General features: G+C 55.4%; 2 protein-coding genes across 10 annotated transcripts; both read right to left on the minus strand.

Moving 5' to 3' along the window:
- Positions 1 to 7: 7 nt before the first annotated feature.
- B4GALT3 (beta-1,4-galactosyltransferase 3) lies at positions 8 to 5,623 on the minus strand. 9 transcript variants are annotated; one of them, XM_032849466.1, is made up of 9 exons: positions 5,517 to 5,618; positions 4,907 to 5,089; positions 4,549 to 4,623; positions 3,907 to 4,181; positions 3,157 to 3,392; positions 2,381 to 2,571; positions 2,127 to 2,249; positions 926 to 1,030; positions 8 to 790 (listed from the first exon to the last, which is right to left on the minus strand). In XM_032849466.1, the coding sequence occupies exons 4-9, from the start codon at positions 4,166 to 4,168 to the stop codon at positions 517 to 519; spliced, it is 1,191 nt and encodes a 396-aa protein (XP_032705357.1). In that variant the 5' UTR covers positions 4,169 to 4,181; positions 4,549 to 4,623; positions 4,907 to 5,089; positions 5,517 to 5,618; the 3' UTR covers positions 8 to 516. The 9 variants fall into 9 exon arrangements, with proteins under 9 accessions (XP_032705357.1, XP_032705356.1, XP_032705354.1 ...); XM_032849465.1 differs by lacking the exon at positions 4,907 to 5,089 and having other exon boundaries at positions 5,517 to 5,623; XM_032849463.1 differs by having other exon boundaries at positions 3,907 to 4,623.
- Positions 5,624 to 15,532: 9,909 nt separating this feature from the next.
- Positions 15,533 to 22,500, minus strand: ADAMTS4 (ADAM metallopeptidase with thrombospondin type 1 motif 4). The gene is made up of 9 exons (XM_032849511.1): positions 21,859 to 22,500; positions 20,432 to 20,755; positions 20,071 to 20,203; positions 19,345 to 19,515; positions 18,353 to 18,639; positions 18,061 to 18,247; positions 17,630 to 17,805; positions 16,530 to 16,705; positions 15,533 to 16,065 (listed from the first exon to the last, which is right to left on the minus strand). Exons 1-9 carry the CDS (start codon positions 22,498 to 22,500, stop codon positions 15,639 to 15,641), a joined length of 2,523 nt encoding a protein of 840 aa, XP_032705402.1. The 3' UTR covers positions 15,533 to 15,638.
- Positions 22,501 to 23,580: the final 1,080 nt, after the last annotated feature.

Consider the following 23,580-nt stretch of genomic DNA (forward strand, 5'->3'; position numbering starts at 1 on the left):
GCAGGAGCAGAGGCAAGACAAACTCCTTTATTAGAAAATATATCAAAATCCCAGCCCCCTGAGCCAGGTCCAGAAGAGGAAGCTACTCGAGCACTGGCAGAAAGTACCCAGGGAGGGGCTTCCTTCACCAAACGTACTTCCTCGGAACCATAAATAGAATAAATATTCACAGAGGTCCCGGGAAAAGCCAGATTGCTCTTCTCTCCGTGAAAGATCAAGGGACTTGGGGTCCAGCCCTGCTCTTACCCAGGGGCCAGGGACTCTCAGGAGTCATCACATAAAATCATGACACCAAGGATTCACAGTCATAAGCCCTGGCAGGTGACCCTAGAAAGAGGGACCCCCAGGTCTGAAGGAGCCCAGCTCCAGTCCAGCAGTGAGGAGAGGCCCTGGCCTCCAGCGCAGCCCTGGAGTTGTGTCCCCCCACATCCCTCTAAGAGCAGTGAGGACCTGAGGGTGGGGAGAGTACAACCCGTCTGATTCGGTTTCATGATTGAGGTGGGCAGGCAGGACGAGTCAGTGTGAACCGTTGGGGGCCGTGTGGTTGGCAGTAGGCAGAGGGCCGGGCCTGGCTGGGGGCCGGCGCTGCAGCATCTCTTGACGGAAGGCCTGGGAAGAACCAGGTGGGTAACGGGGACCAGAGGGAGTCCGGGGACCCCGAGGGTCAGTTCCAATGTCTGCTGTGATGTTGGTATAGAGAGGGCCCAGCTCTCGAGCCAGCAATCGGTATGTCAGCGAGTTCATCCCATCTTGCGTCCAGGAATTCTGGGTACGGACCAGGAGGTCAAATCTGAGGGTCAGAGGTTGGAGAACTAAGGCCCAGAAAGAAACAGCCGGGGACCTAGGGAGCGTCAGGATGCAGCGCCTTCCCTGGGAATGCGGCTCCCTGAGCAGCCGCAGCAGCTCCCAGGCTGTCCCCTCCTACCTGTGCGGGTTCTCCTCATTGCCCTTATCACCACGATGCTTCACCATCTTATAGTGCCCCACCGACGTGGGGGGGCGAGAGATCTTCATCCCAGCCAGGCGCACCCTGCGGGGAAAGTAGGGGCACCTTGGAGGACCCTGCGCGGAGGCAAGCTGCTCTTCCTGTTTGCTCCACCCAGCAAGGAGGCGGCAGCAGGGTTCTGTACAACAACTAGCACTAGCTAGGCAAGAAAAGGGCCACACGCTGGAAGAGAGAAAGTCAAACAGAAGGAAAGGCAGGAGAATGTAAAGGCGGGACGCAGCCAAGTAAGTCTGGGCGCCTTGGGGCCTCTTGATACCTGGCAGGTAGGTCTGCACCTCCCATCTTGTTATCTCAGTGGCTCCGAGAAACCGCCCTGGCATTTGTTGGAAAGGACAGGACTAGCCCAGGAGTTACACCCCCAAGCTCAGCAATCCCCACCTAGAACAGCGGCTGCCCTGCCTCGACTTCTCACCCTGCACCATGGGCCTCAGTGTTAGGAAAAGAACAAAACCAAGTCATCAGGACCCCACCTCTGACACACAGAAGCAGAACTGAGATGGCCTGGGCAAGTGCTTAAAGAACACATTCATTTAGGAGTCCCTGGGCCCTTTCCACACATACAGAGGACAAGAATTCAGAGAGGTCATCCCGGAGGACACGAGGGGGGAAGGGAGGCCATGGGTCCAACACAGCAAGCCCAAATTCTCACACCACAGATAGGAAATTGGGTCAGCTGAGGCTGAAGGTCAAAATGTTTCACATGCTAAAAATGAGCTGGCATCGTGCCAATGGCATGGACTTAAAACCAAAAAGTGATTCTGGGTGATATGGAGCACAGCCCCTCCTCCCCGGCCCCATAGGAAGTGGTCTGGAGTTACGTTAGTAGAAGGCAGGACTGACTTGTCTCTAGGCCCCTTTCCAGCTCTGGAATCCCATGATACTACAGCCCAGTGATCTTCTCCTCTCTCCCAGAAACAGAACTCACCAGATCTAGGAGACGGAAGGGTGACAGAGTGGGGAACAGCATGATAAAGCCTGACCTGGGCAGAGAGGAAAAGCTAAGGGAGAGGAATAGGACCAAGGAGCTAAAGTGGTGTGAAAGCACAAGCGCCGGGGGTGGTCTCGGAGGACAGGGATGCAGGCCCCCGTGGGGGTGGGAAGCAGTGGCGGGAAGTCTGACCTGGTAGCAATGTCGTCATCCTCACCACCCCAGCCCCAGTATTCATTGGGGAAGCCATTCATCTTCAGGTACTGGTCAGGAGTGAGAGCTGAGACTCCTCCAAAGTACTGGGGGTACGGGAGGCTAGGGAGAGAAAGATCCTTGGGTTCCACGAGTCTTTTGGGGAGACATCCCTACCCCACAACCCCTTAACTCTCCTCCTTCCAATGGATGGTGGGTGTCCCTACTTCCCAGCACCCTCTCGTGCCCTCTACCTGTATCCAAACTTGTTCATGGCAACAGCAACATGCCGGGGTCCCCGGGGGTCACACACATACAGATTGTGGTCGTTCTCGGGCAGGAGGTCCACATCGTGCAAGAACAGGCAGTCCCACTCCTCATCACGCAGGGCTTCCCGCACGCCAACATTTAGCAGCTTGGCCCTGTTAAACGTTCCATTTCCAGCCTGGAAGGTAACGGAGAAGAACCACCTCGTCTATAGGTAGCAGCATGGAGGAGAGGAGGCAGAAGTACCAAAGTGAAAGGAGGGGAATCGAAGGGGGGAAGAGGGGCAAGGACAGTGAAGAGAAAGCCAAACTTTCATTTTTCCTCCAACAAATCGTTTCAGAGCACCGGGATGGCCTGTTTACTTATGCGCGGCTGTTTAGCACTTAAACCTAACAACCACAGCCATGGAAAACAGGGGTCTATAGGTTTTCATTCTTAGACTCTAGGGGAGCCTAAGAATCTTGTTCAAGGTCACATACGGGAAAAATGGCAGAACTGATTTTAATCCAAATCTGTCCAATTCCCAATCTGGACCATTCCCAAGTCAACCACGGAAAAATCCCAGAGAGTACAGGACAGAGTACCCGAGCAGAATAAGGAGGACTCGGGGGCCGACAAGCTGGCAGAGGAAGACCAAGTGCTTTCCCACATTCAACAGTCTCACCCTCTTAAAATGATCGCGGGGACCCACCGTCTGAGAGTGGACTGGCATTTCCTCGCAGCGTCCTTACCAGAAAGTCAGGGGGGTGGGGGGCTGGGGTACCTGGTGGATGACGTAGATGCCGTAAGCGAGCTGCTGGCGCTGCAGGAAGGGGTGCAGGTGGTAGAGCAGCAGGCGCAGGTGGTGCTCCCGGGCCCGGTGGGGCACGATGATGGCCGTGCGGGAGCGGGGCTCACACCCCGCGGGGCGGTAGCGGCCCCCGGGTTCCACCCGGGGGTTCCTCTCCGCGATCTCTGCCAGTGATGGCACCGGGCTAAAGGACACGGACACGGGACCCACTATTGGGAGGGAAGGGCCAAGTTAATGGTTAGAAAGAGGGACCTCCAGGGCCTGGGAATACCGCTGGCCGCAGTGGTCTGGTTCTTGGGCTCTGCTCTCCCGACAGCTTACAGCGAGATCACATACACCGTGAGTTTCCCATCATTGGGACAGCTTTGCAAAGTCTGAAAGGTGTAGGTTCTTCACTTAGCCTGCCTTATTTTAGGGTTCCATAACTCCAGCCTCACTATAAGGTGGAGAACACAGGACTTCCAACTAACTAACAAAACCGCGGCCCATCTACAAAGGAAGCAATCCCCGGCCCAAGGCAGGAAGAGCACAGGAATGGCCGGGCAGTGAAAAGCTGTGGCTCAACCCAGGAGTCCAATCTAAACTCCAAATTCAGAGGCTGCTTATCTCAGCCTCTGCCCACCTCTGGTGACATTAACCCAGGTCCTAAGCCCCATGCCTGCCGCCCTATCCCTGTCCCCACACCCTGGCCTTCCCTTTACTTCCCCCTCCCTCTGCACTCACCTAAAAGAGGAGATCGTTCTGGACAGTAGGGCAGACCTTGAGGAGCTGGAGGGCCGCCTGGGGCAACAGGGGCCCCAGGCAGGTGACTGAGGTTACTGTAGACATCATGGGGATGAGAATAGTCAAATGTCGGCCCCTGCTCTCGGCCAAATAGGGCACTGAGGCTTCGGAAGCCCCCCAGTGACAGGTACATCATGACAGCCAGCTGGGAGCCCACCAGCAGGGCCAGTGTGCAGGGCCGCTCCAGCAGCCTCCGCAACATCCTGGGCTCAGGTCTAAGGAAGGAGAGAGGAGAATTCTGGGGGCAGGCAGGTGAAGAGCAAGCCAGCAAAGAGATCATCAGTTAAGAACCAAGGTGGTGCCAAGAGTTAAAGAGGAAAAGAGGCAAAGAGCGAAGTCACAGAAGGGAGCACACAGGTGTACAGTCATGCGTGGAAAAGAAACAGAATGTAACCACCAGCAGCCCTACCTACCACCTGTCATTTCCAGCCCAAGTCTCACTCTCCACCTCCTCCCTGAACCACTCAGGCCAACTACTCTAGGTCCCCACCCCCAAGGTTGCTTACATCATTCAGGGCCTTTTCAAAGGAGTCTCTGGAGAACGTCCCTCCCAATTTTAGAGGGGGGTGGGGGTGGACTCACCTAGGTTCAAGCTGTCTTCTTCGGGATCATGGGGACTTCAGGGGGTCCCGGGGGGGCAGAGATGTGAGGCATTATCTAAATTGGAAATGTCACAGAGGACAGAGAAAGGCTCCATCCAGCACTCCAACAGTGATCCTGGGACCAGCTGGAACAGAAGTGGTCAAGGATAACCACCCACCCAGAGGGGCAGAGATCAAGATCAGGGTGAAACTGGTTTCCCAAGCAGGGGAAGTGAAGGAAAGTGGTTGGAAAGAAAAGGGGAGGACCCAGAGATGCTAGGTCCCTGGCCTCTCCCCCAGCTGCCCTTGAGTGTCAGGTTTACGTGTACTTAACCATTCCCCACCCTGACAGGACCAACCTGTTTGGGGAGTGGGGACGGGACTGCTAATGCAGACATTTTTGCCAAGGGGGGAGGCAGTCACGACAGGATTGTGGAACGGCCTCAGGAGAACCCAGGGCAGACTAGGAAACGGGTTCCTTTCCGTTCTTCACGTGCCTAGGAGCCAGCCCCGCAGGTGCAGGGAGCTCGATCACCTGGGAGCTGCAAGCAAACAGCCCCGGAGCGCGACGGGGAGTAGGATGGGGGTGGCGTCCTCTACCTTTCCTACCCTATCCCAGTCCTAGCGGGGCGTAGGGAGGAGGGTTACCACTAAAAGTGAGACGGGGAGTGGGAGGCTGGGCAGAGCCCGTCGTGGGTACCTGGGCTGGCTCACCTAAGGGGCGTGGTCAGCGCTCTGCAGAGGGTCACAGCCCAGGTCTTTCAGAGCACCCCAACCGCCCTCCCCAACCGCCCACCCCAACCTCCTCTTGCATTTGCAATGTGAGCCCACCGGCCTCTGTCCATATTTCCACCTGGGACCCCCTCCCTGCCCCAGCTGGTCTCCAGACTTCACCCGGAACTTCTCATCCTCCCCGTCGCCCGAACCTTTCTCCCGGGCCTCTCACCCCATCATCCCCAGCCCACATACCTGCTCTTCTGCTTCCCGTCGTCACCGCCACCCCGACAGCCTGGCAGGCATCGTCACCGCCATCTTGGAAGCGGGCGCCGCTGGGCGGGGCCTCGCGTCACGGGGCGGGGCCTGGGTGGAGCCTCCCGGGCGAGCGGGGCGCGGGGGTGCTGGGGGAGGCCGGAGCGCGGCTGGGTGGAGCTGGGCGGCGGGGGAAGCCGGCGCCGGGCGCTCTCCCCTCCTGACGGGATGCCATTTCCCACCCCTCAGACTGGGACAGCAGCTCAAATCAGGACTCTTTCAGGGCCCGGCCTGGCCCAGAGGCCAGTGCGACAGTTTATGGCGCGTCGCAAAACCTGTCACCGCAGGCCAGCCCCTTCCCGGGGCGTTCGGTGGTGCCCCCGCAACTTAGGGCCACTTAGTAGCAGAATTGTTTCTTGCTCAGGGTACATTGTTTCGATTGCTCTGGCGCATTTTTGTATCCCCGTGTCCTGCAGGCCTTGATAGAAACTATTAGTTAGTTAATAAAAAATGATGCACTGAGTGAGGAGGGAAGGGCGGCGTCTGCTTTAATGTAAAATTGCGTTTTCCCTGACATTACAGTAAAATGGACGCTCCATTAGTGTGCAATATGTGTATCCTGTGGCTTCCACTATCCCCTTAGCACGTTGTGTTTCTTAGAAGCAGATGTTCACACCCAGGAAACTTAGAATAACTCACAGAGTGTTCTTCCAAAAGGGAGGGATATAAAAAATATAGTAAAATAAATATGATTGCCCAGAAATTGCAGCTCATTCACACGTAGACACTTGGGAGAAACTTCCCAGAAGTGATGGTTAATGGGGAACCAGAAAGATTCGTTCTATAGCACACCCTTCTGCCTTTTGAGGTTCTGTTTCCCGGAGAGCTGTTCTGCAACTCTGTAAGGAACTGATCCAAATGCAAATCTGGACGGATTGAGGTTCAATGCTCAATTGCTCCCTACATTGTGCAATAAACAAAGTAAAACAAAACAAAAAACAGTTTTTGCCTCCGTGTTCATGCTCATTTCTGTGTTCCTGATCCATAAATGTGTGTTCCTCAGATTTCTTTTAAACTACATATCAGATTGCATTGAATGGACAGAGGTTTCTGGGATTTGTCCTGCAAAACCCGCCACCCCACCCGCAGGTTGGCAGTCACGCTAAAGAATGTTGTTTGCGAGACATAAGTGACCCAAGGAGCCTGGTTAATTGACATTAGCGGGCCTCCAGCTCAGAACTGGCCCTTCTGGTCTGGACGCCAAGAGCTATAAATTTGCCTTGCATCCCCTCGATCTCCCGGCTGGGCTGCCCCCTGCCCCTCCATTCCCCAAGGAATCCGGGAGGGGAAGCAAACACACCTAGCCCAGGCTCCTTGAATATGTAAAGACATGATAACATAGGAATGCAGCTCCCTCCAAACTGCACGTAGGCAAACAAATGTTTAATTTCAGACCCCATCATTTGCCCTACACATACAACCCTTATGGGGAGTCTTAGCTGAAGGGCCTCTCCATCAGCACTCCAGCCTAGCTGACTCCACCGGTCACACCTTCCCCACCCTCACCAGGAGGTTGGATGTTTTAAGTACCCGGTTTGAGGTAAGTCTGTCTTACTCTCCTTTACTGCTTATGGTTGCCTTCATCTATACTCAGATTTTCCTTTTTTTTTTTTTCCGGTTTCTATTAGATTTTTATAATATCAATAAAGTGTTTTTTTCCTCTTTGAAACTGAGAGTACAGCTGCTGCGAATCTTTTCTTAGAACACATATCTGTCAGTTCCTGCATGAGTTACATGTTCATTTTTATCTGGGTATTGACAAAAATTCTGTCCTTGGCCAAACTTTATTTTTTGTTGTTGTTGTTGTTAAAGATTTTATTTATTTATTTGTCAGAGAGAGAGCACAAGCAGAGGAAGAAGCAGGCAGAAGGAGAAACAGGCTCCCTGCTGAGCAGAGAGCCCAATTAGGGGCTGGATTCCAGGACCCTGGATCATGACCTGACCTGAGCCGAAGGCAGAGGTTGTAACCCACTGAGCCAACCAGGTACCCCTTGGCCAAACTTTAGACAGGCTCTGCTAAGGCTTCTTTTCGAATAAAGCCTCATCCCTGGACCACTGGCCACTTTCAGCAAGAATCCGGCTACATCAGGTTAGCCAGAATCTCCTCATCCCTGAGGTAATTTTCCATCCACTGACCCTCTCATTCCTCTCATTGGCCATACATATTCCCACATCCTGACTGTATTCAGAGTCAAATCCAACCTCTCTCCAGTTGGGATAGTCTACACACTAACCGCAGTAGTCCTGAAAAAAAGTCTTCCTTACCTCTTGAACAAGTGCCAGAATAATTATCTTTTCGGCAGTGGGAAAATCATAATTCCACCCTTTTCTGAACATTCTGTTTTATATATTTTTTAAGATTTTATTTATTTATTTGAGACAGATCACGAGCAGCGGGGGTAGGGGCAGAGGGAGAGGGAGAAGCAGCCTTCCTGGTGAGCAAGGAGCTTGATGAGGGGCTTGATTCCAGGACTCTGGAATCATAACCTAGGCTGAAAGCAGATGCTTAAACGATGGAGTCACCCCGGGGCCCCAGAACACTGTATTTTAATAGATGTCTGGTGTTCTGGATACAGGAAACCTTAAGTGCAAAAGTCTGAAAAGGAGAAGAAGGGAGGGAGTTCGGGAAATTAAAATGGATCAGTAAGTCTAGCCAGTCTGGTGAAGGGCATGGTGAGCCAGGAGACAGGAGAGGTGAACAGGTGCGAGGTAGTAAAAGATTCCATAAACTACATAAAAAGAGTGGGTTTTATCCTGGGGGAAGAGGAAGGCAAGAAAGTGCTTAAAACAAAGAGAGCTACTGTCAGAACTTTAGGAAGTTCACTCTGGTGGAAACATGGAGCTTCCACTGGAGTGGTCAAGACTGGACACAGGGACACCATTTCGGAGGTCACCACAGAAATCCAGGAGAGAGATGGAGCTCATGCAAAGTAAGGCAATATCAATTGCGGGAGGCGGGCACCTGGGTGGCTCAGTGGGTTAAGCTTCTGCCTTAGGCTCTTGCCATGATCCTGGGATCCTGGGATCCAGCGCCATGGGGCTCCCTGCTCAGCAGGGAACCTGCTTCCCCCATTCCTTCTGCTTGAGCTCGCTCTCTCCCTCTCAAATAAATAAAATCTTAAAAAAAAATAAGGCATTATCAGTGGGACTAGAAGGAAGAGGTGGTCTTTGAGGACTTTACAAGGCCAGTAGAGCTTGGAGATTGAGTGGATAAGCCTACTCAGGGAGCCAGAGGATTCCCCGATTCTTAGTGTGGGCCAGTGGGTGGATGGCGGCTCCTTTCAGTATGAAACAAAACTTGGAAGACACACATTTGGGTGAAACAGTAGAGATGACAAGTTAATCTTTGGACTTGATGAGCTCGAGATACCAGTGGAGGCCCAAAATGAGACAAAACTGCATTTCAGTATAATCAGCACTGAACCCCACTGACTGTGTGATGTTGAACAATACATTTTCTGGGTTTCATCTGTAAAATAAACCCCATTTTAAGGGAGGTTTGTGATAATTAAGACTATGAGACAGTGCTGGCAGAAGTTAGATATTCAGTATATCTGAATTTTTTTTAAGATTTTATTTGTTTATTTGAGAGAGAAAGAGAGAGTGAGAGAGAGCATGAAAGGGGAGAAGGTCAGAGGGAGAAGCAGAGTCCCCATGGAGCTGGGAGCCCAATATGGGACTCGATCCCAGGACTCTGGGATCATGACCTGAGCTGAGGGCAGTCACTTAACCAACTGAGCCACCCAGGCACCTGAATTTTGAGGACATATATCTGAATTTTGTACATCTGAATTTTGAGGACAAAGTGGGAGCCAAGTAAAAGCCTGTTATTTTAAGGAGCTCACTGGGTAGTAGCGAAGACAAACATAGAGAATGGAGGGGCACCTGGGTGGCTCCATTGGCTCAGAGTCTGACTCTGACTCTGAACTTTGGCTCAGGTTATGATCTCAGGTGGTGGGGTTGAGCCCCATGTGTCTGGCTCTGAGCTCAGCAGGGAGAATACTTGAGATTCTTTCCCTCTCCCTCCCCTTCTGCCTCTCTCCCCACTCTTTCTGTGTGGAGACTTAAATCGTTAAAAATAAATAAATAAATAAATAAATAAATAAATAAAATAAATTGTTAAAAAAAAAAATGAAAACATGGCTCTCCCCGAGGAACTCTTGTTCCTCCATGGTGTTCAGTTCTTGTAAACTGATGGTCATCACCATCTTTTTTTTTAAAGATTTTATTTGTTTGTTTGTTTATAGAGAGTATGGGGGTCAGGCAGAAGGAGCCAGAGAGAGAATCCCAAGCAGGAGCATGAACCTGACTCAGGCCTGGATTGCACGACCCTAAGATCATGATCTAAGCCAAAATCAAGAGTCAGACATTTAGGGGTGCCTGGAAGCCTCAGTCCTTAAGCAACTGCCCTCAGCTCAGGTCATGATCCCAGGGTACTGGGATCGAGACCCGCATTAGACTCCCTACTCAGTGGGGAGGTTGCTTCTCCCTCTTCCACTCCCCCTGCTTTTGTTCCCTCTCTCGCTGTCTCTCTGTCAAATAAACAAATAAAATCTTAAAAAAAAAATAGTCAGACATTTAATTGACTGAGCCCCCAGATGCCCCCTGACCTTCATCTTCTACCCCAGCTCTCCAACTGCCATGTGCTACAATTCCCCTGCATTCATCTGTAAGCTTCCTGTTTTCAAGAACTCACACCTCCACTCCATTCACCCTGGCCACTCCCTGGACTTAGTCATCACCTAGAACTGCTGCATCTCCGAAAGCTTAAACTCTAATGTGCTGGTTTTTACCCCAATATCCTATCTTTCTGTTCTGAATAAATCCTGGTGCTCCTAATGGCGCCGTCGCAACACGCAGTGCAATAGAAGAAACCCAGTCTAGTACTCAAAACTGATGCTGAATAATTTAAATTTCTATTTAGTTTCTCAAGGAAACATGGGAGGTTGGGAGAAGGGAGTATGGAGCAGGAGCCCATTGAATACACAGCCCAATGTCTTTAAAATCCTCTTTCCCATTCAGCATTGTCCATTGAGATGGTAGCTTCTCCCCAAAACTCTCCCTTCCAACCCTACTTGGCTCCTTACCGTATTATCCTCCAGCTTCAAGTCCAGGCATTTCATGTGTCTTGGGTTTTGCATAACGGAGAAGAACCCTGAGGCTGGCTTAGCAAGCAGAAGCTCTTTCTTCTTCTATCACCATCCTACTCTCCTTGGGGGCCCCCCAATCTTACAACTCACTTCTAGAAGGGGAGGCAGACACCTCCTCCAAGAATCCTTCTGTGACCCCATATTCTGGGCTACGCACCCCTCATCTATCATGGCATCTGTCACACTGGTCTGGCATTTTGGTCTCAGCCACCAGATGGTGAACTTTGAGGACAGGAACTACGTCTTCCCTTTTATCATCCCCTGAACGTAACCAAGACCTTTAGCACAAATGTGACAAGACAGCCCATCTTAGATGGGACCTAGACTCTCCCTTGGTAGAATTATTTTCTTATGCTAATGCAGGAGTGGAAAGGGAGGGGACCTGACAAAAGAAGAGATTTGAGGGGAAGAGAATCAGCACGTACTGACACTTACTAGAAGCCATGGAGCCAAGCATTTATGCCACTGTATTCTTAAGTTCTGACAACCTCTCCATAAGGCAGGTAGTAGTAACACCCATTTTACAGATAAAGACACCAAGGCTCACAGAGATCAAGTAACTTAAGATCATATCATCACGGGTAAGTAGCAAAGCTTAGACTAAGTCTGATTCCAAAAATCCATGTCCTTTCCCAACGCTGTGAGAGGAGGATTTGATACCAGTGTATAACCCAATGGCTTTATAATTGAACAAATGCGGTAAACAGTCAATTCTCCTTGGGAAACTAGGTCAATTAACATGTTTTCCTCTGACCCATTTTCAGGCCAACATTCTCATATTTTCAGCATTTTTAAAAAAGATTTTATTTATTTATTTGATAGAGAGATCACAAGTAGGCAGAGAGGCAGGCAGAGAGTGAGGGGGAAGCAGGCTCCTCGCTGAGCAGAGAGCCTGATGTGGGGCTTGACCCGAGGACCCTGAGACCATGACCTGAGCTGAGGCTTAGGGCAGAGGCTTAACCCACTGAGCCACCCAGGTGCCCCATCATATTTTCAGCTGTTTCTGCTTCTTCTTCTTCTTCTTCTTCTTTTATTTTCAACTTCTTAACGCTTATTACCTTATCAAGAGAATGTGCTGGTGTATGTCCGTGAAGTTAGACGGGTGTATGTCCAAGTGTGTGGACTGTGTGTGGACTTGTGTATTACTGGGTTTCTAAGGTCTGCTGTTGGTTTCCCAAAGACTGCGAGGGATGACTTAAATGCTTTTCCTCCCCCCGCCTTTTCCTTCCTAAGGCTACCTAAGTACTCTGGGCCGGTCCCTATATAAGGTCCTTTCTGGGGAAATTGTTCAGTATTGTTGCTCCCAGTCCCCCCACCATGTTCCCCCCAGCCTTTCTCCGAGCATTTTTAGAACTGGTGGTTTCCTCAACTGTCAGCTGGTTAAGTCTTATTGCCAATGATTTTGGCTTTCCTTCTAGCAACAGTCAATGAGGAAAGTATTCAGTTGGTTCAGAAGCATTCTCTTAGCCAACAAAATATGAATACATTGAATTTCACTCTCTTCCCTGCTTCTTTCCCTCCAAGCCCTGACCAATGAGACACTGGTATTTGTCACTTGCCGTCAATCTGGTATTTCAGAAGACACACTACTGTGATACTACGTGGAGATTAAGGAAGTGGAGTTAGGGATGGAGTGGGAGTGCACATGAGTAGCTCATCCCGAAACCTGGCTTTCCCACCCCACCACAAAAAATAGAGGTTGAGCAAATGCCCAGATTTCCTCTGCTCTAACCGCAGAGGCAGAGAATCTGAGGGGCAGAAAGAGCTTAGAGAAATCGGCTCGGCTCACAGTTATTGTCAACCTCCCCACCCCAAACACACGCACAACACTTACCATCCCGTAGAATGGTTGTCCAAACTCTGCTTGAACTTCCCCAGAAACAGGCCGCTCACGGACCCCCACGCACTCCCTGACTGGTCTTTCTTCCGCTCACCATTGTCCCCTCTAAGACCAGATACTTGGATGGTCTCCGTGTCTGCTTCCTTCCTGTTGTTCCTGCTTCTCCTCCTGATTACACACACACACCCCAGCACTGGCCCAAGAACGCAACGGGTAGGCCGACTGGGGAGACAGCATTCACTGTGGCTCTCGCAGGGAGGTATGAAGTCCCCCCATCCCTAGCAACAACTTGTTGGACCTCTGAGTTCAGGATATTAGGCAGCGTCTAGAGCCTGGCTATGGGAAGGGTGCTATGGGGGAGAGCATTCCAGAAAGGAGTTGGGCCTTGCCTGGGATGGAGGGCTATGATGCCCATCCCTTCTCTTTGGGGAGTTAACCCTCTCTGTCCTCCTCTCACACACACACTCCATCACAGACGTGGTCACTCAGCTCAGTCCCTTTCTGGGAAAAATGTGATGCCGGTCAGGACCCTACTCAGTGAAGAGCTTCTGGTTAGAATAATACACATGAAAGTGATTTATGAGGCATGAGTTACCACGAGCCCAATGGGAAGACAGGAAGGCCATCGGGGTGACCCATTCCTGGGCCCCGCTGACACTCACCCTCCTTAACCCTCGAGGCCACTAAGCCTGGGCTTGGGCTCAGTCTCCGCACGGTCCATCTGGGCCTCACCGTGCAGTTCTTTGCATCATCCCACTGCTTCTCTTCGCGGGGGTGCAACGCGCACCCTCCCCCGGTGCAGCGAGCTCCTTCAGTCCCGCATTGTCTGCGTCTGTACCTTGCATGCACCTGGCACAGAGCTCGGCTTATTGCCCCGTGAGCTCATAGTCCTTTGACCTGTAAACACGCTCTTGGTGGCCCAGCTTTGCTAACTAGATGAAACAGAGGAAGAGCACTCTGACCTTGGCTCCGACTCCCGGTTATACCTCCTCCAGGCTGGCTGGTAGGAGGACAGGAGGGAAAGACAGGCACCAAGCAGCAGGGAGAGAAGAGACTGGCCCTGTTCTTGTAGCTGCAGCCGAGGGAGGAGGCACCCAGCGGGCGGCGGTAAGTGTGAGGCACCGCCTGGCACAGCCCTCGGGGAGCAAAGCCCAGCCCCAGCGAGCACAGCGCACACAACCGCAACCTCCATGGCCTGCCTCGAGCCCCTGCTCCAGCTCCACACCCCAAGAATGTCTGGAGGAGCTACGGCCCCCACGTGCGGTGCCTCTAGCTCCCCCAGTCTCCCTCTTGCTCCCACCCCAGGGTCTTCTTTACCCACAGTTCCTCCCTCACCTCCCCATCCAGGCCCTTCTCCAATCTCCGCAGTGCCCCCCGACTGACTGCTGTTCTCCTGGGATCCGCCTGCCGCCCTTCCCAACCCCATGGCCTTCATGACCCATGCAAGATGGCCAACTGACGTCGCCTGCTCAGAAGGCAAAGCTGAGCTGTCACGTGTCCCATCGTCCGGTCAAGTGTGCCACCTCTCATGAAAGCCCAGCTCCCCGCCACTGGAGACTCGCCCCTGAGCCATTTTCGTGAGCCGCTGGACGACCCCCCGCCCACCTGGGTCCTGTTCTTCTCTATGAAATCCCGATCTAACCTCACAGCTGCAGAGAAGCGAGCTGTGTCGACACTGGTGGATTCCGGGTGCCCGTCCCAATCACTCAGTAGTCATAAGGGTAACCTCTCACGTGGTTCAGCCTTTACTATTTTGGAAATAACGGTATCATTTGTTCCCAGAACAAGCCGGTGGGGACAGGCGTCAGTAGCCCCTTACACATACGAGCTCCCTGCAGCTCGGCATCAGTGACTCACCCAGCACCACGGCCGGTCAGACACTGAGCCCCAGCTCAGACTCAGACTCATGGGCTCCCTTGTCCAGTGGCCCGAGGGCCCCCCGAGAACTCTCATTACTAACTGCCCGGTGGCTTGGACAGAGCCAGTCCTGTTTTCTCTGTGCTTCCTTGTTTTGTCAGCTGTGCTTGGAGCGAAGGGTCTATGACATTGTGTGGACGGGAAGTCGCGGTGATCAGGGACACGACCGTCCTGTCTCCGATCCTCCCTGAGAATCCAGGACAGCAGTCTGCCCACCAGAGGAATTCGGCCTGGGGGCGAGGGCAGGTACCACCGGCAAGAGCTTTTCACCTTCGGGGTGCAGCAAACCCTACAGGCAGCAACGTAGGCCCCCGCTAACCAAGGGCCAGGAGTAATGCAGTTCTTTATTGACATCTTTATTGACATTATTCAGCCTCACAACACGTTTCCATGGGAGGTATTGTTATCGGCAAACGAGGAAACTGATGTTCAGAGACGGGGAACCAGGGTGCGACCCACCTCTGTCCGAGTTCGAAAGGAGCACATAAATAGCAGAAGTCAATATATATTTTAAAAATATGATAATCCCTTACTCCCTGAAGGTCTATCATACCCTTGACTCTTCCTTTCCCAGAAAACAGAATTCAGGGAGAGGAAAGCAAGGGCAGGATGTACTTCATACATGAACCCACGCACACAGACACACAGACACACAGACACACACACACACACACACAGGTCAGTTTTGCCTATCACCACCACCCTGGATTTCCTAGCCAGGGTGCGGGTTATGAGGGGGTGGAAGTCATTTTTCCCAGGACCCTAGTCCTCATCCCCTTCCCTGGTACTAAATAAAAGTGAATAAATACTAAATAAATACAACGGCTCCCCGTCCCCCTTCCCCACTGGCTTCCCCCTCCCTCCCGTGACCAGCAGGGCAGAGGGGGCAGTGTAGATGGGGACGGTTTCCCAGCCCCTTCCATTCACCACCCGTCCCTGCCGTCCAGGGCAGGAAATCAGGGCAGGGCCAGCCTGCGAGTCGGGGGCGGGGAGGAGTGCGGGCCTCATGCTCTCCGCCCCTCCCCGCCGAGATACCCGCGGTATCTGCGTGTCTGCGTGTCCGTGTGTCCGCAGGAGGCAGCCGGGGAGGCCCCGTCTTTCTCCCAACTCAGTCCGAGGCCCCGGTGCCCGGCAAGGGCAGCGGGGAGGATGAGGTTATTTCCTGCCCGCCCAAGGGCGCCGCCGGAGGATCTCCAGAATCTGAGCCTTGCGGTGCAGCCAGTCCTGCGGAGGGGGACGGGGTGTGGACGGCGCTGGCCGGGGCACGAAGAAGCTGTAGCGCAGGCGAGCGTTCTGGGGGTTGCCGGCCACCAGGACCTGCAGCGTGAGCGGCTGGGCCAGCGGCCCGTGGCCCGCCAGCGTCTCGGAGGCTGCCGTGGCCCCACTGTAGCGGAGGCTGACCCCCCCGGGCAGGACCACGTCCGTGGGCGAGGGCATCAGCGTGTACTCTCCGTTGAGGGCGTAGGAGCCATCTGGAAGCTTTAGGGCCAGATAGAGACTGCGGACCCCAGGGGACCCCTGCTGCCGGACCAGGATATGCGTGGCCCCCGCGGGGATAGTGACCACGTTGTTGTATCCGTACCTGAGCCGAAAGAGAAGACAGGGGCTCAGCATCTTTCCGAATCTCCTCAGCCCTTCTGAGCCGCTTGTACAATTGTGTGTGTGAGTCTGTGTGCGCAGAGGGGTGTCTCCCCACCCAGAGGGGTGTCCGGCCTGGATCTGAGCTCCCTGCCAATGCGCCCTCCTCCCTCTCCTGTCTAGACCCCTGACTGAGGTTCCCTTCTGAGCCCACCTCTTCCCAGCCGGTCCAGTTCCTACTCTCCCTCCAGGAGCAAGTCACCCCCCTCCCCAGGAATCCCTCCCTGAGGCCCACCAGGGCCCTCGCGTCAGCCCCAAGCTGTCTGTTGAACACATGGGACACTGTGCTCGAACAACTTACTCATCCGTCTCCCTCACTAGACTGTCAGCTCTCTGAGAGGACAGACAGTGTCAAGTTCACCTCTGTACCCCAAGGGCCAGGAAGGGGGAAATCAATAGCGAATGAACCTGAATTTTCTGAAGGAGCCAGACTGTTTACTGCAGCTGGAACCATCCCCACCGCACACCATGCACTTGTCAAACTTCTTTTTGGAGCCAATGACACGGTCACAGCCTGCATGGATACAGCGGCCCTGGACACAGACCGACGAGCTGTCCGGGGAACAGGGAGTCCCATCTACTACCTGCCAAGGGAAGGAGAGATGCAAAGGATTCTTCCTTAGTTAGGAGGGGTTGGTGAGCCAGACCAGACCCACATCCCACCCAGGAGGGGACGTCAGAAAGGCTGGGTGGGAGGGGACGAAGATGGGGTGTGGGGTGAGTCCCAGCCCTGTGAAGGGGGAATAATCCTAACGATACTAATTATAAAAGCCACCATTTCCAGAAGACTCCCTCACAATCGGGCACTTTGCTAAGTGCCTTATAAACTAGAATATAGATCTCACACACTGTTGGAGGTTTCTAGACACAGAACACTGTGGTTTAGAAAGATGAAGAGACTTTCCCAAAGATGAGCCGGCTGGCAAGCGGAGGGGCCACGAGGGAAATGGGCAGGTCTGAGTCTCAGCACCAGCCCGGAACCTTGATGGTAGCGACCCAGACGGCCGCTAGAGGGCGGCCGACGAGCAAGGATGCTCCCCGGGGGAGGGCCAAAACCTCTGCGAGGGCCCGTTCTTCCTTTGGGCTTTCACAAGCCGCCCTCTCCCAGAGAAGGGGTGCAGGGACGCCACAGTCTCCAAGACGCCTGTCCAGTGAGCGTCTGGCCTCCCATGAGCCGGACGAGGCCACCCATGTAAGTGATAGAGGAGCCCACAGAAAGGGGGTCAAAGACTTGCCCAGAAGGCCACATCCGTTCTCAGGCAATAGAGAGATGGGACCCGGGAGACAGAAGAGAGAGAAAAAGAACCCAAGGGAAAGGGGATGGGCTGGAGCTGCCTGACTGGGAACCGATCCAGAGTCTGGGGACTGGTTTCCAAATATCCGCGGATGGGAAAGTGTGAATGGACCCTGGGCGGGCCTGGAATGGCCGCGGGAGGGTCTTTGCCATCAGAGAGCAGGGGGCTTCGGGACAGTGAGCAAGCAGGGGCCTGGGGGCACCTGGTCCTCACCCGAGGTTCCAGCACGTAGTAGTAGCCCAGGGCCCGGGCCTGGCAGGTGAGCTTGCACTGGTCCCGGGGGGCTACCCCCGTGTAGCGAGGGACCCAGTCCATGGGCCCTGGGAAGCTCTTGAAGAGGTCAGTGCGGTGGTTGAAAGCGGCACACTGCTCGTCACGGAAGGTCAGTGCTGTAGGGGTGAAACCGGCGGTCAGGGTCCTCTTTGCCCACTACATTCCCCGTGAGCCCCTCCACGTAAGCCCCTCAGAGCACAGCCTGGCACCTCTCTCCCCTGCAGACCACCACAGAAGGTTCCTGGAGGGTGAAATTACTTCCCTCAACAGCAGGGACTGCCTCCCCCCCCACACGCCGCCCCACTCCAGGGACCATGGGTCCTGCTCTACGAGCATTCCCCCCAGTGGCTTCTGCCCCTCCCGCTCCTCACCTGAGCCAGTTGGGCAGTCCTGGGTGTTGCAGGAACGGAAGCGGGTGCGGCGACCCTCGCAGTACTTGCCGCCATTCCGGGGGACTGGCCGCGTGCAGTCCCGGGACGAGAACTGGACGCCACCACCACAGCTCCGAGAGCAGTCGCCCCATGACCCCCAGGGACCCCAGCCACCAGCCTGGGGGATCTGCAGAAGCACAGAATGAAGGGGCGGGATCAATACCCTCTCTTTGGATCAGGGCCAGCCCCACTCCTTCAGACCCCCTGCTGCATCCCTGGCCCGGGATCTCACATTAAAGTCCTGCAGCTGGTCCACGTGGAGGCAGCGGCCCCCCATGCAGGCCTGTGACGGCCCACAGGGAGTGCCATCAGCCCAGGGTGAATGCTTGGTCTGGCACATGGCATGGCCGTTGAGATGGCCGGAACACCAGAGAGCAGCACAGGGCGGTGGCAGCTGGGGACAATGGCGTGAGTCGGGACCAAAGGTCAGCTGACACTGGCGATCGGCGTCATAGTCCTTGCCAGGGAAAGTCACAGGCAGATGCAGGGGAGCCGCTGGCTTGTCTAAGAGACAGTGCCCTGGGGAGGAGATGGGGTAGGAAGTTAGCAATGGGCTGAGGGAACATTCTAGTTGCTAGCTGAAAGTGGGGACTCCCTGGGGCCTGATGGGTCCTAGAATCCAAATCCTTGGGCTGGAAAAGGCTGTGAAGAGCTGATACAATGTATTGGGTGCTTATTACACGATGAACCTTTCTCATAAACCACGGAGAGCAGCTCCGAGGTGGCGATCGTCTCCTGCTGGCTTTACCGACCAGCCACACGAAGCTCACACTCACGCATCTACACTTGTCCAAGGAACAGAATCAGGCCGGGAACCCGAAGCGCTAAGTCTTCCGACCTCTTCTAACCGACTACAGACCTCTTGAATAGGCTTAGTCTCCGCAGCCCTGCCCAGAAGTGGCCACCCTGCCAGGCTTGCACACCTCCAGTGACGGGCAGTCACTCCCTTCCCAGCCAGCCTGTTCTCGTGTGAAGGGTTCTGACCCTTAAAAGGTCAGATCTCATTCTATAGCACCAAAAGTCGCCTCCCTTGGCTGCACTATTTATGCTAGAGGAAGTGGGAACCACACAAAGACAGAAGCATTTCTCACCCCATCCTACACTGCAGAGGAAACCCACTGGAGGCAGGCAGTCCGGCCCGTACAGATTGCGGCAGAAGAGAAAACACAGTGCAGGGAGCAGGGACGGGGCGCTGCTCGGGGCGGGGGGCTGCTGTCTGCTTACCGTAGCCATTGTCCAGGAAGTCAGTGATGAAGCGGGCGCTGCAGGGGGACCAGGGCTCCTCGGGGTCCACATGGGCCATCACAGGAGCCATGACATGGCGGGAGGTGCTCCCAGGCCCATTCAGACCGACACATGGTTTTGAGTTGTCATGGAGCATGTTGAAGACGTGACCTGTGACAGCAGAGGCCTTGCTAGGGTTGCAGGGTCCCATCTCTGTGCCCTCAGGGGGCTTCAAGCCCAGAATAACCTGGGTGCAGCTGTGGGGGGCCAGATCCATTCCCTACCCCACCCACACTGCCCCCCATCTCCTTCTGGGGCTCCAGTATGGAGCCCCCACAGCTCTGTCTCCCCTTCCCCCCAAACATGCAGGGCACCTCCCGACCCTCTTTTCCTTTGTAGCCAGCATTCCGAACCCTGAACCCAGCCACTCCGTCACTGACCCTCCTGAATAACATCTCTTTCAATAGGGTGCCCTCCCCAGACACACGCACGCGCACGCACACAGCGCTCACGGTAAGTTTCCGCACACTATCTCATTCAATAAAAAAAAATCTAAATATCTACACCCACAGCAGAAAAAGTTAATGGCCATGGAGCTAGGCCTGGGCAGGAGGAAGAATCACTCTGTGACCCCTTCCTCCCTCCAGTGAGCTCACTGTCCCCTTCCCCTGCCCCGACAGCTGTCCCAGGCCGCCCTGTTGCCCCGCAGCCCCATTCCCACGTTACCCAGTTCGTGAGCAGCAGTGAAGGCCGACTGGAGCCCGTCGTCCTCCACGATAGCACAGCTCCGAGCTGGGTCACACACAGTGCCCACGTCAGCCATGCCCAGAGTGTCACAGGTGGAGACCCCACACAGGTCCTGTGGGGAGGTAGCATACAAGGTGCATGAGGAACCGGGACCCCCGGGTCCACTGGGACAAGATCTAGCTTCATGGGCGACCTGGGCCCCGAGTAGCCAGCGCCGTTGGGACCCGCATGGCATACGGGGCAGCATGGCCAGGGCCAGGTGCCCCGTGGAACACCTCCAGGGGCACCGTTTCTAGCACAGCAGACACAAGGGGCTTCTTGGAGCTGATTGGGGCCTCACCTGCCGGGTGAACAGGATGGCCGTGTCAAAGTGGTCAGGGTCCGAGTCCTCGGGGGTGTTGAGTCCCCGCTGCCAGGCGCAGAAGCTGCGCAGGGTCTGGGCGGCACTGGGTCCCACCTGAGGCCCTTCCTCGCCCGGCCCCAAAATCACGAGCCGCGTCACCACCAAGCTGACTGGGTTGCGGATGCTGGGGTGCTTGAAGGCCTTGGCGGCCGCCGCCATGACTGTCAGCAGGTAACGCTTCAGCCCTGCGCCGTGAAACGCTGCCATCTTGTCGTCTGCCACGACCAGCGTCTCCACAAATCTACTCAGTGAAGCGAAGCGCTAGATGGGGAGAGAGGAGGGGAGCATCCTGAGAGAGCCTCCCGGACCCGAGGCTCCTCTCCCCCTCCCTTACTTTCTGGGTCTGCAACTCAGCAGAGCCAGCTGGGCCCCACATACCCCAGGGGATTCCTGACGGGTCTTGGTTGGGCCCTCCCCACCCCCACCCCAAGTTCCAGGGCTTTCGTGGTAACTCAAAGAAATCAGCTGTTGGTTCTAAGGAGGGGAGGGGAAGGGGGATGCCACGTCCCAGGGCAGGGCTTCGTGTGAGCCCCAGAGGTGAAAAGCAGCTGGGACTGCCTCTGGGAGGGGCTCTGGGGTCCCCCAGGCCTGAGTGCTCAGGGCCCGCAGGCCTGGAGCTAGAGGGCCGGGCTGCAACGTGTCTGCCCTGTGTGGTTGGAGGAACAATTCAGTCAGCAGCTAGGGCCCGGGCCAGATCTTGGCGTGGCGGGTGTGGAGGGATAGCGGCTGGTCTGGATTAAAGCGAGAGAGGGAGGGAGGGAAGAAGGGGGAGGCCGGCCGTGGGAGGGAGGGAAGGATGGAGCTTCGGGCAGCGGCAGCCCTGCAGTCAGTGCACAGCGTGGGAAGGGGACTGAGCAGAAGGCGCATGGGCTATCTTTCCTCCCCGTCCACTTTTGCCCTACTTTGCAGTTTGCCAGAACTATTTGGAAAGCGGCGCCAGAAGCCAGAGGCCAGTCCCTGGGGCTTCAAACCTCAGTCCTTTAGCCGGCAGTGGGGGGGCGAAAACCAAATTTGGGGCACGGAAAAGAGTCAAGGCCCAGGGGGCTGTTGGGAAAGCTTTCTGGCAGGAGATGGTTCCAGTAGAGTGCCTTGGCCAAGCAGGGCTGGGGTGGGCAGAAGGGTGCCCCTTCCCAGCAGAGAGTCTCTGACCCACCTCTGGGAGCCCTTCTGGTGTCAGCAGCTGGGGCAGGGAGCATCCAGAGCCTTCCCAAGAGAGGAGGCTAGCGGAGAGAGGAGAGGCAGGCAGAAGGCAGGAAAGAAGCGGCACGGCCAGCAGTGGAAGTGGGTGGGGAGAGGGTGAATAGGGGTCAGTAGGACAGACATGGCGGGAGTAGCTGCAGGACACAGACTCCACGGCTGCCTACCTTGGCTCTTCGAGGGCTGGGGCTGGGATTCCCGGGAGGAGCCTTGACGTTGCACATGGGGCCCTGGCTGCTGGCAGGACTCTTCCGGCGGAGGATGTGAGCCCCAGGGCCCCCGGCAGAGTTAAGGGTGCCTCCCTCCAGGGGCTGGATGTGGAGTTCGGTCCCCCGATACTGCAGCACCCCTAACAGGGCTCCCCCGTCCCAGTGCAGAGATGCCACCGACTCCGGATCTCCGTTGACAGTGCCGGTGAGGTAGGTCCCTGGCTCGGCCCCTCCCAGCAGCTCAGGTGCTTGGCCCAGGTACTGCACCGTCAGCCCCTCCACCCGCACGCCGGGGTCCTGCTCCAGCTCTAGAAGCAGCGTCTCCCCAAAGGCTGGCAAGCGGTACAGAAGCCTGGCAGGGGCGCCTGAACCCGGCAGGACGCTGCCATTGAGCTTCTCTGGAAACACGATCTCCTCCTCCCGGGGGAGGGGGCTGGCGGGCCGGGCCGAGGGCAGGAGCGAGGCCAGCGGCAGCAGCAGCAGCAGCAGCCGTCCCACTGGGCGAGAGATGGGCACAGTGGGGAGCAGTGGGCGGGCGTGGACTCCCCGCAGCCAGCACTCCGCCAAGCTCCTCCTGGGATGCCAGTCTGTCCGGGACATGGCACTGGTGCCGCAGCTGCGAGGGATTGAGGCTGTCTGGGCACCCAGTTCTCCCTGCCCTGGCTTTGGAAAGCTCCTCTCTACAGCCTGGGGGCTCGGGACTTGTGCCAGGCTCAGAGGCAGAGTTTTCAGAGGGGCTGGGGACCTTCAGAGGAGATGGCGAAAACTTGGCCCCCAGGCTCAGGAGAGGCGCCGAGTGGCCTGGCTCTTCCAAACTCTCCTCTCCTGGGTCTTTGTCTCTCCCTGCCCCTGTCTTCTGCAGCTTCTCTGGCCTCTCCTTCTGGGCTTCCTCAGACTGTCTGGCTTTGCCTCTGTGCCTGCCCTGTCTCTGGCTCCTTCCGCTGTGCCTTTGTCTCTGTCTCTCTCCTCCTCTCGCGCTCGCCCGTGTCTATGTGTCTGGGGGTCTCCCTGTGGGCTCTTCCCAGCCTCTCTCCGCGCCGGCTCTTTTAAGCGTCCTGAGCTTCTGCGATTGGCTGATCTATAAGCCATTCAGCCAGGAGCTCTGTTGGTAGGACTCAGATGGGTGTTTCATTGCTTCCCAAAAATCCTAGTTTTTGTTTTCCTTTAAAAAAAAAAAATGGGACTTGCCCAGGGGAGGGGAATCTCTAGCAGCCGGATGGGTCCCAGGCACTGGGCCAGCTGATGACGTAGCCTTTCCCCAAACCCCACGGTCGGCTCTCAGCTGTCTCTTTCCCTTTTTGGTGGGACAGAGCCCCAAGAGGGGTAGGAAGTAAGGGAAAAGGGCCTGGTCAACACGCACAGAAAGGCCATGGTCCCGGGAGAATTCTCGCTTCCATTCTCTAATCTGGCATGGCCTCCCTTTTCTCAGGGCTTCCTCGAGCTGCCCTCTGCCCCTAGAGGCTAGTTGCCAGAGCTGAGGCAGCTGAGCTCTGAGCCAGGGAAAGACCATGGGGAACAGGTAAGGAAGCACCAAGAGGGCAGAACAAAGGAAGGAGGTGGCTGGACCTGGCTCAGGACGGGACCAAGCACTGAGAGAGAGAAAAGGCTGCAGGGATGTGGGACAGGCGAGGAGACAGTGATCAGGGAGTTTACTGCCCAAAGGTAGGATGGGTCTGCTTA

This window comes from Lontra canadensis, unplaced genomic scaffold (assembly GCF_010015895.1).
Source record: "Lontra canadensis isolate GAN:19392208 unplaced genomic scaffold, GSC_riverotter_1.0 scaffold230, whole genome shotgun sequence".
Lineage (NCBI taxonomy): Eukaryota > Metazoa > Chordata > Mammalia > Carnivora > Mustelidae > Lontra > Lontra canadensis.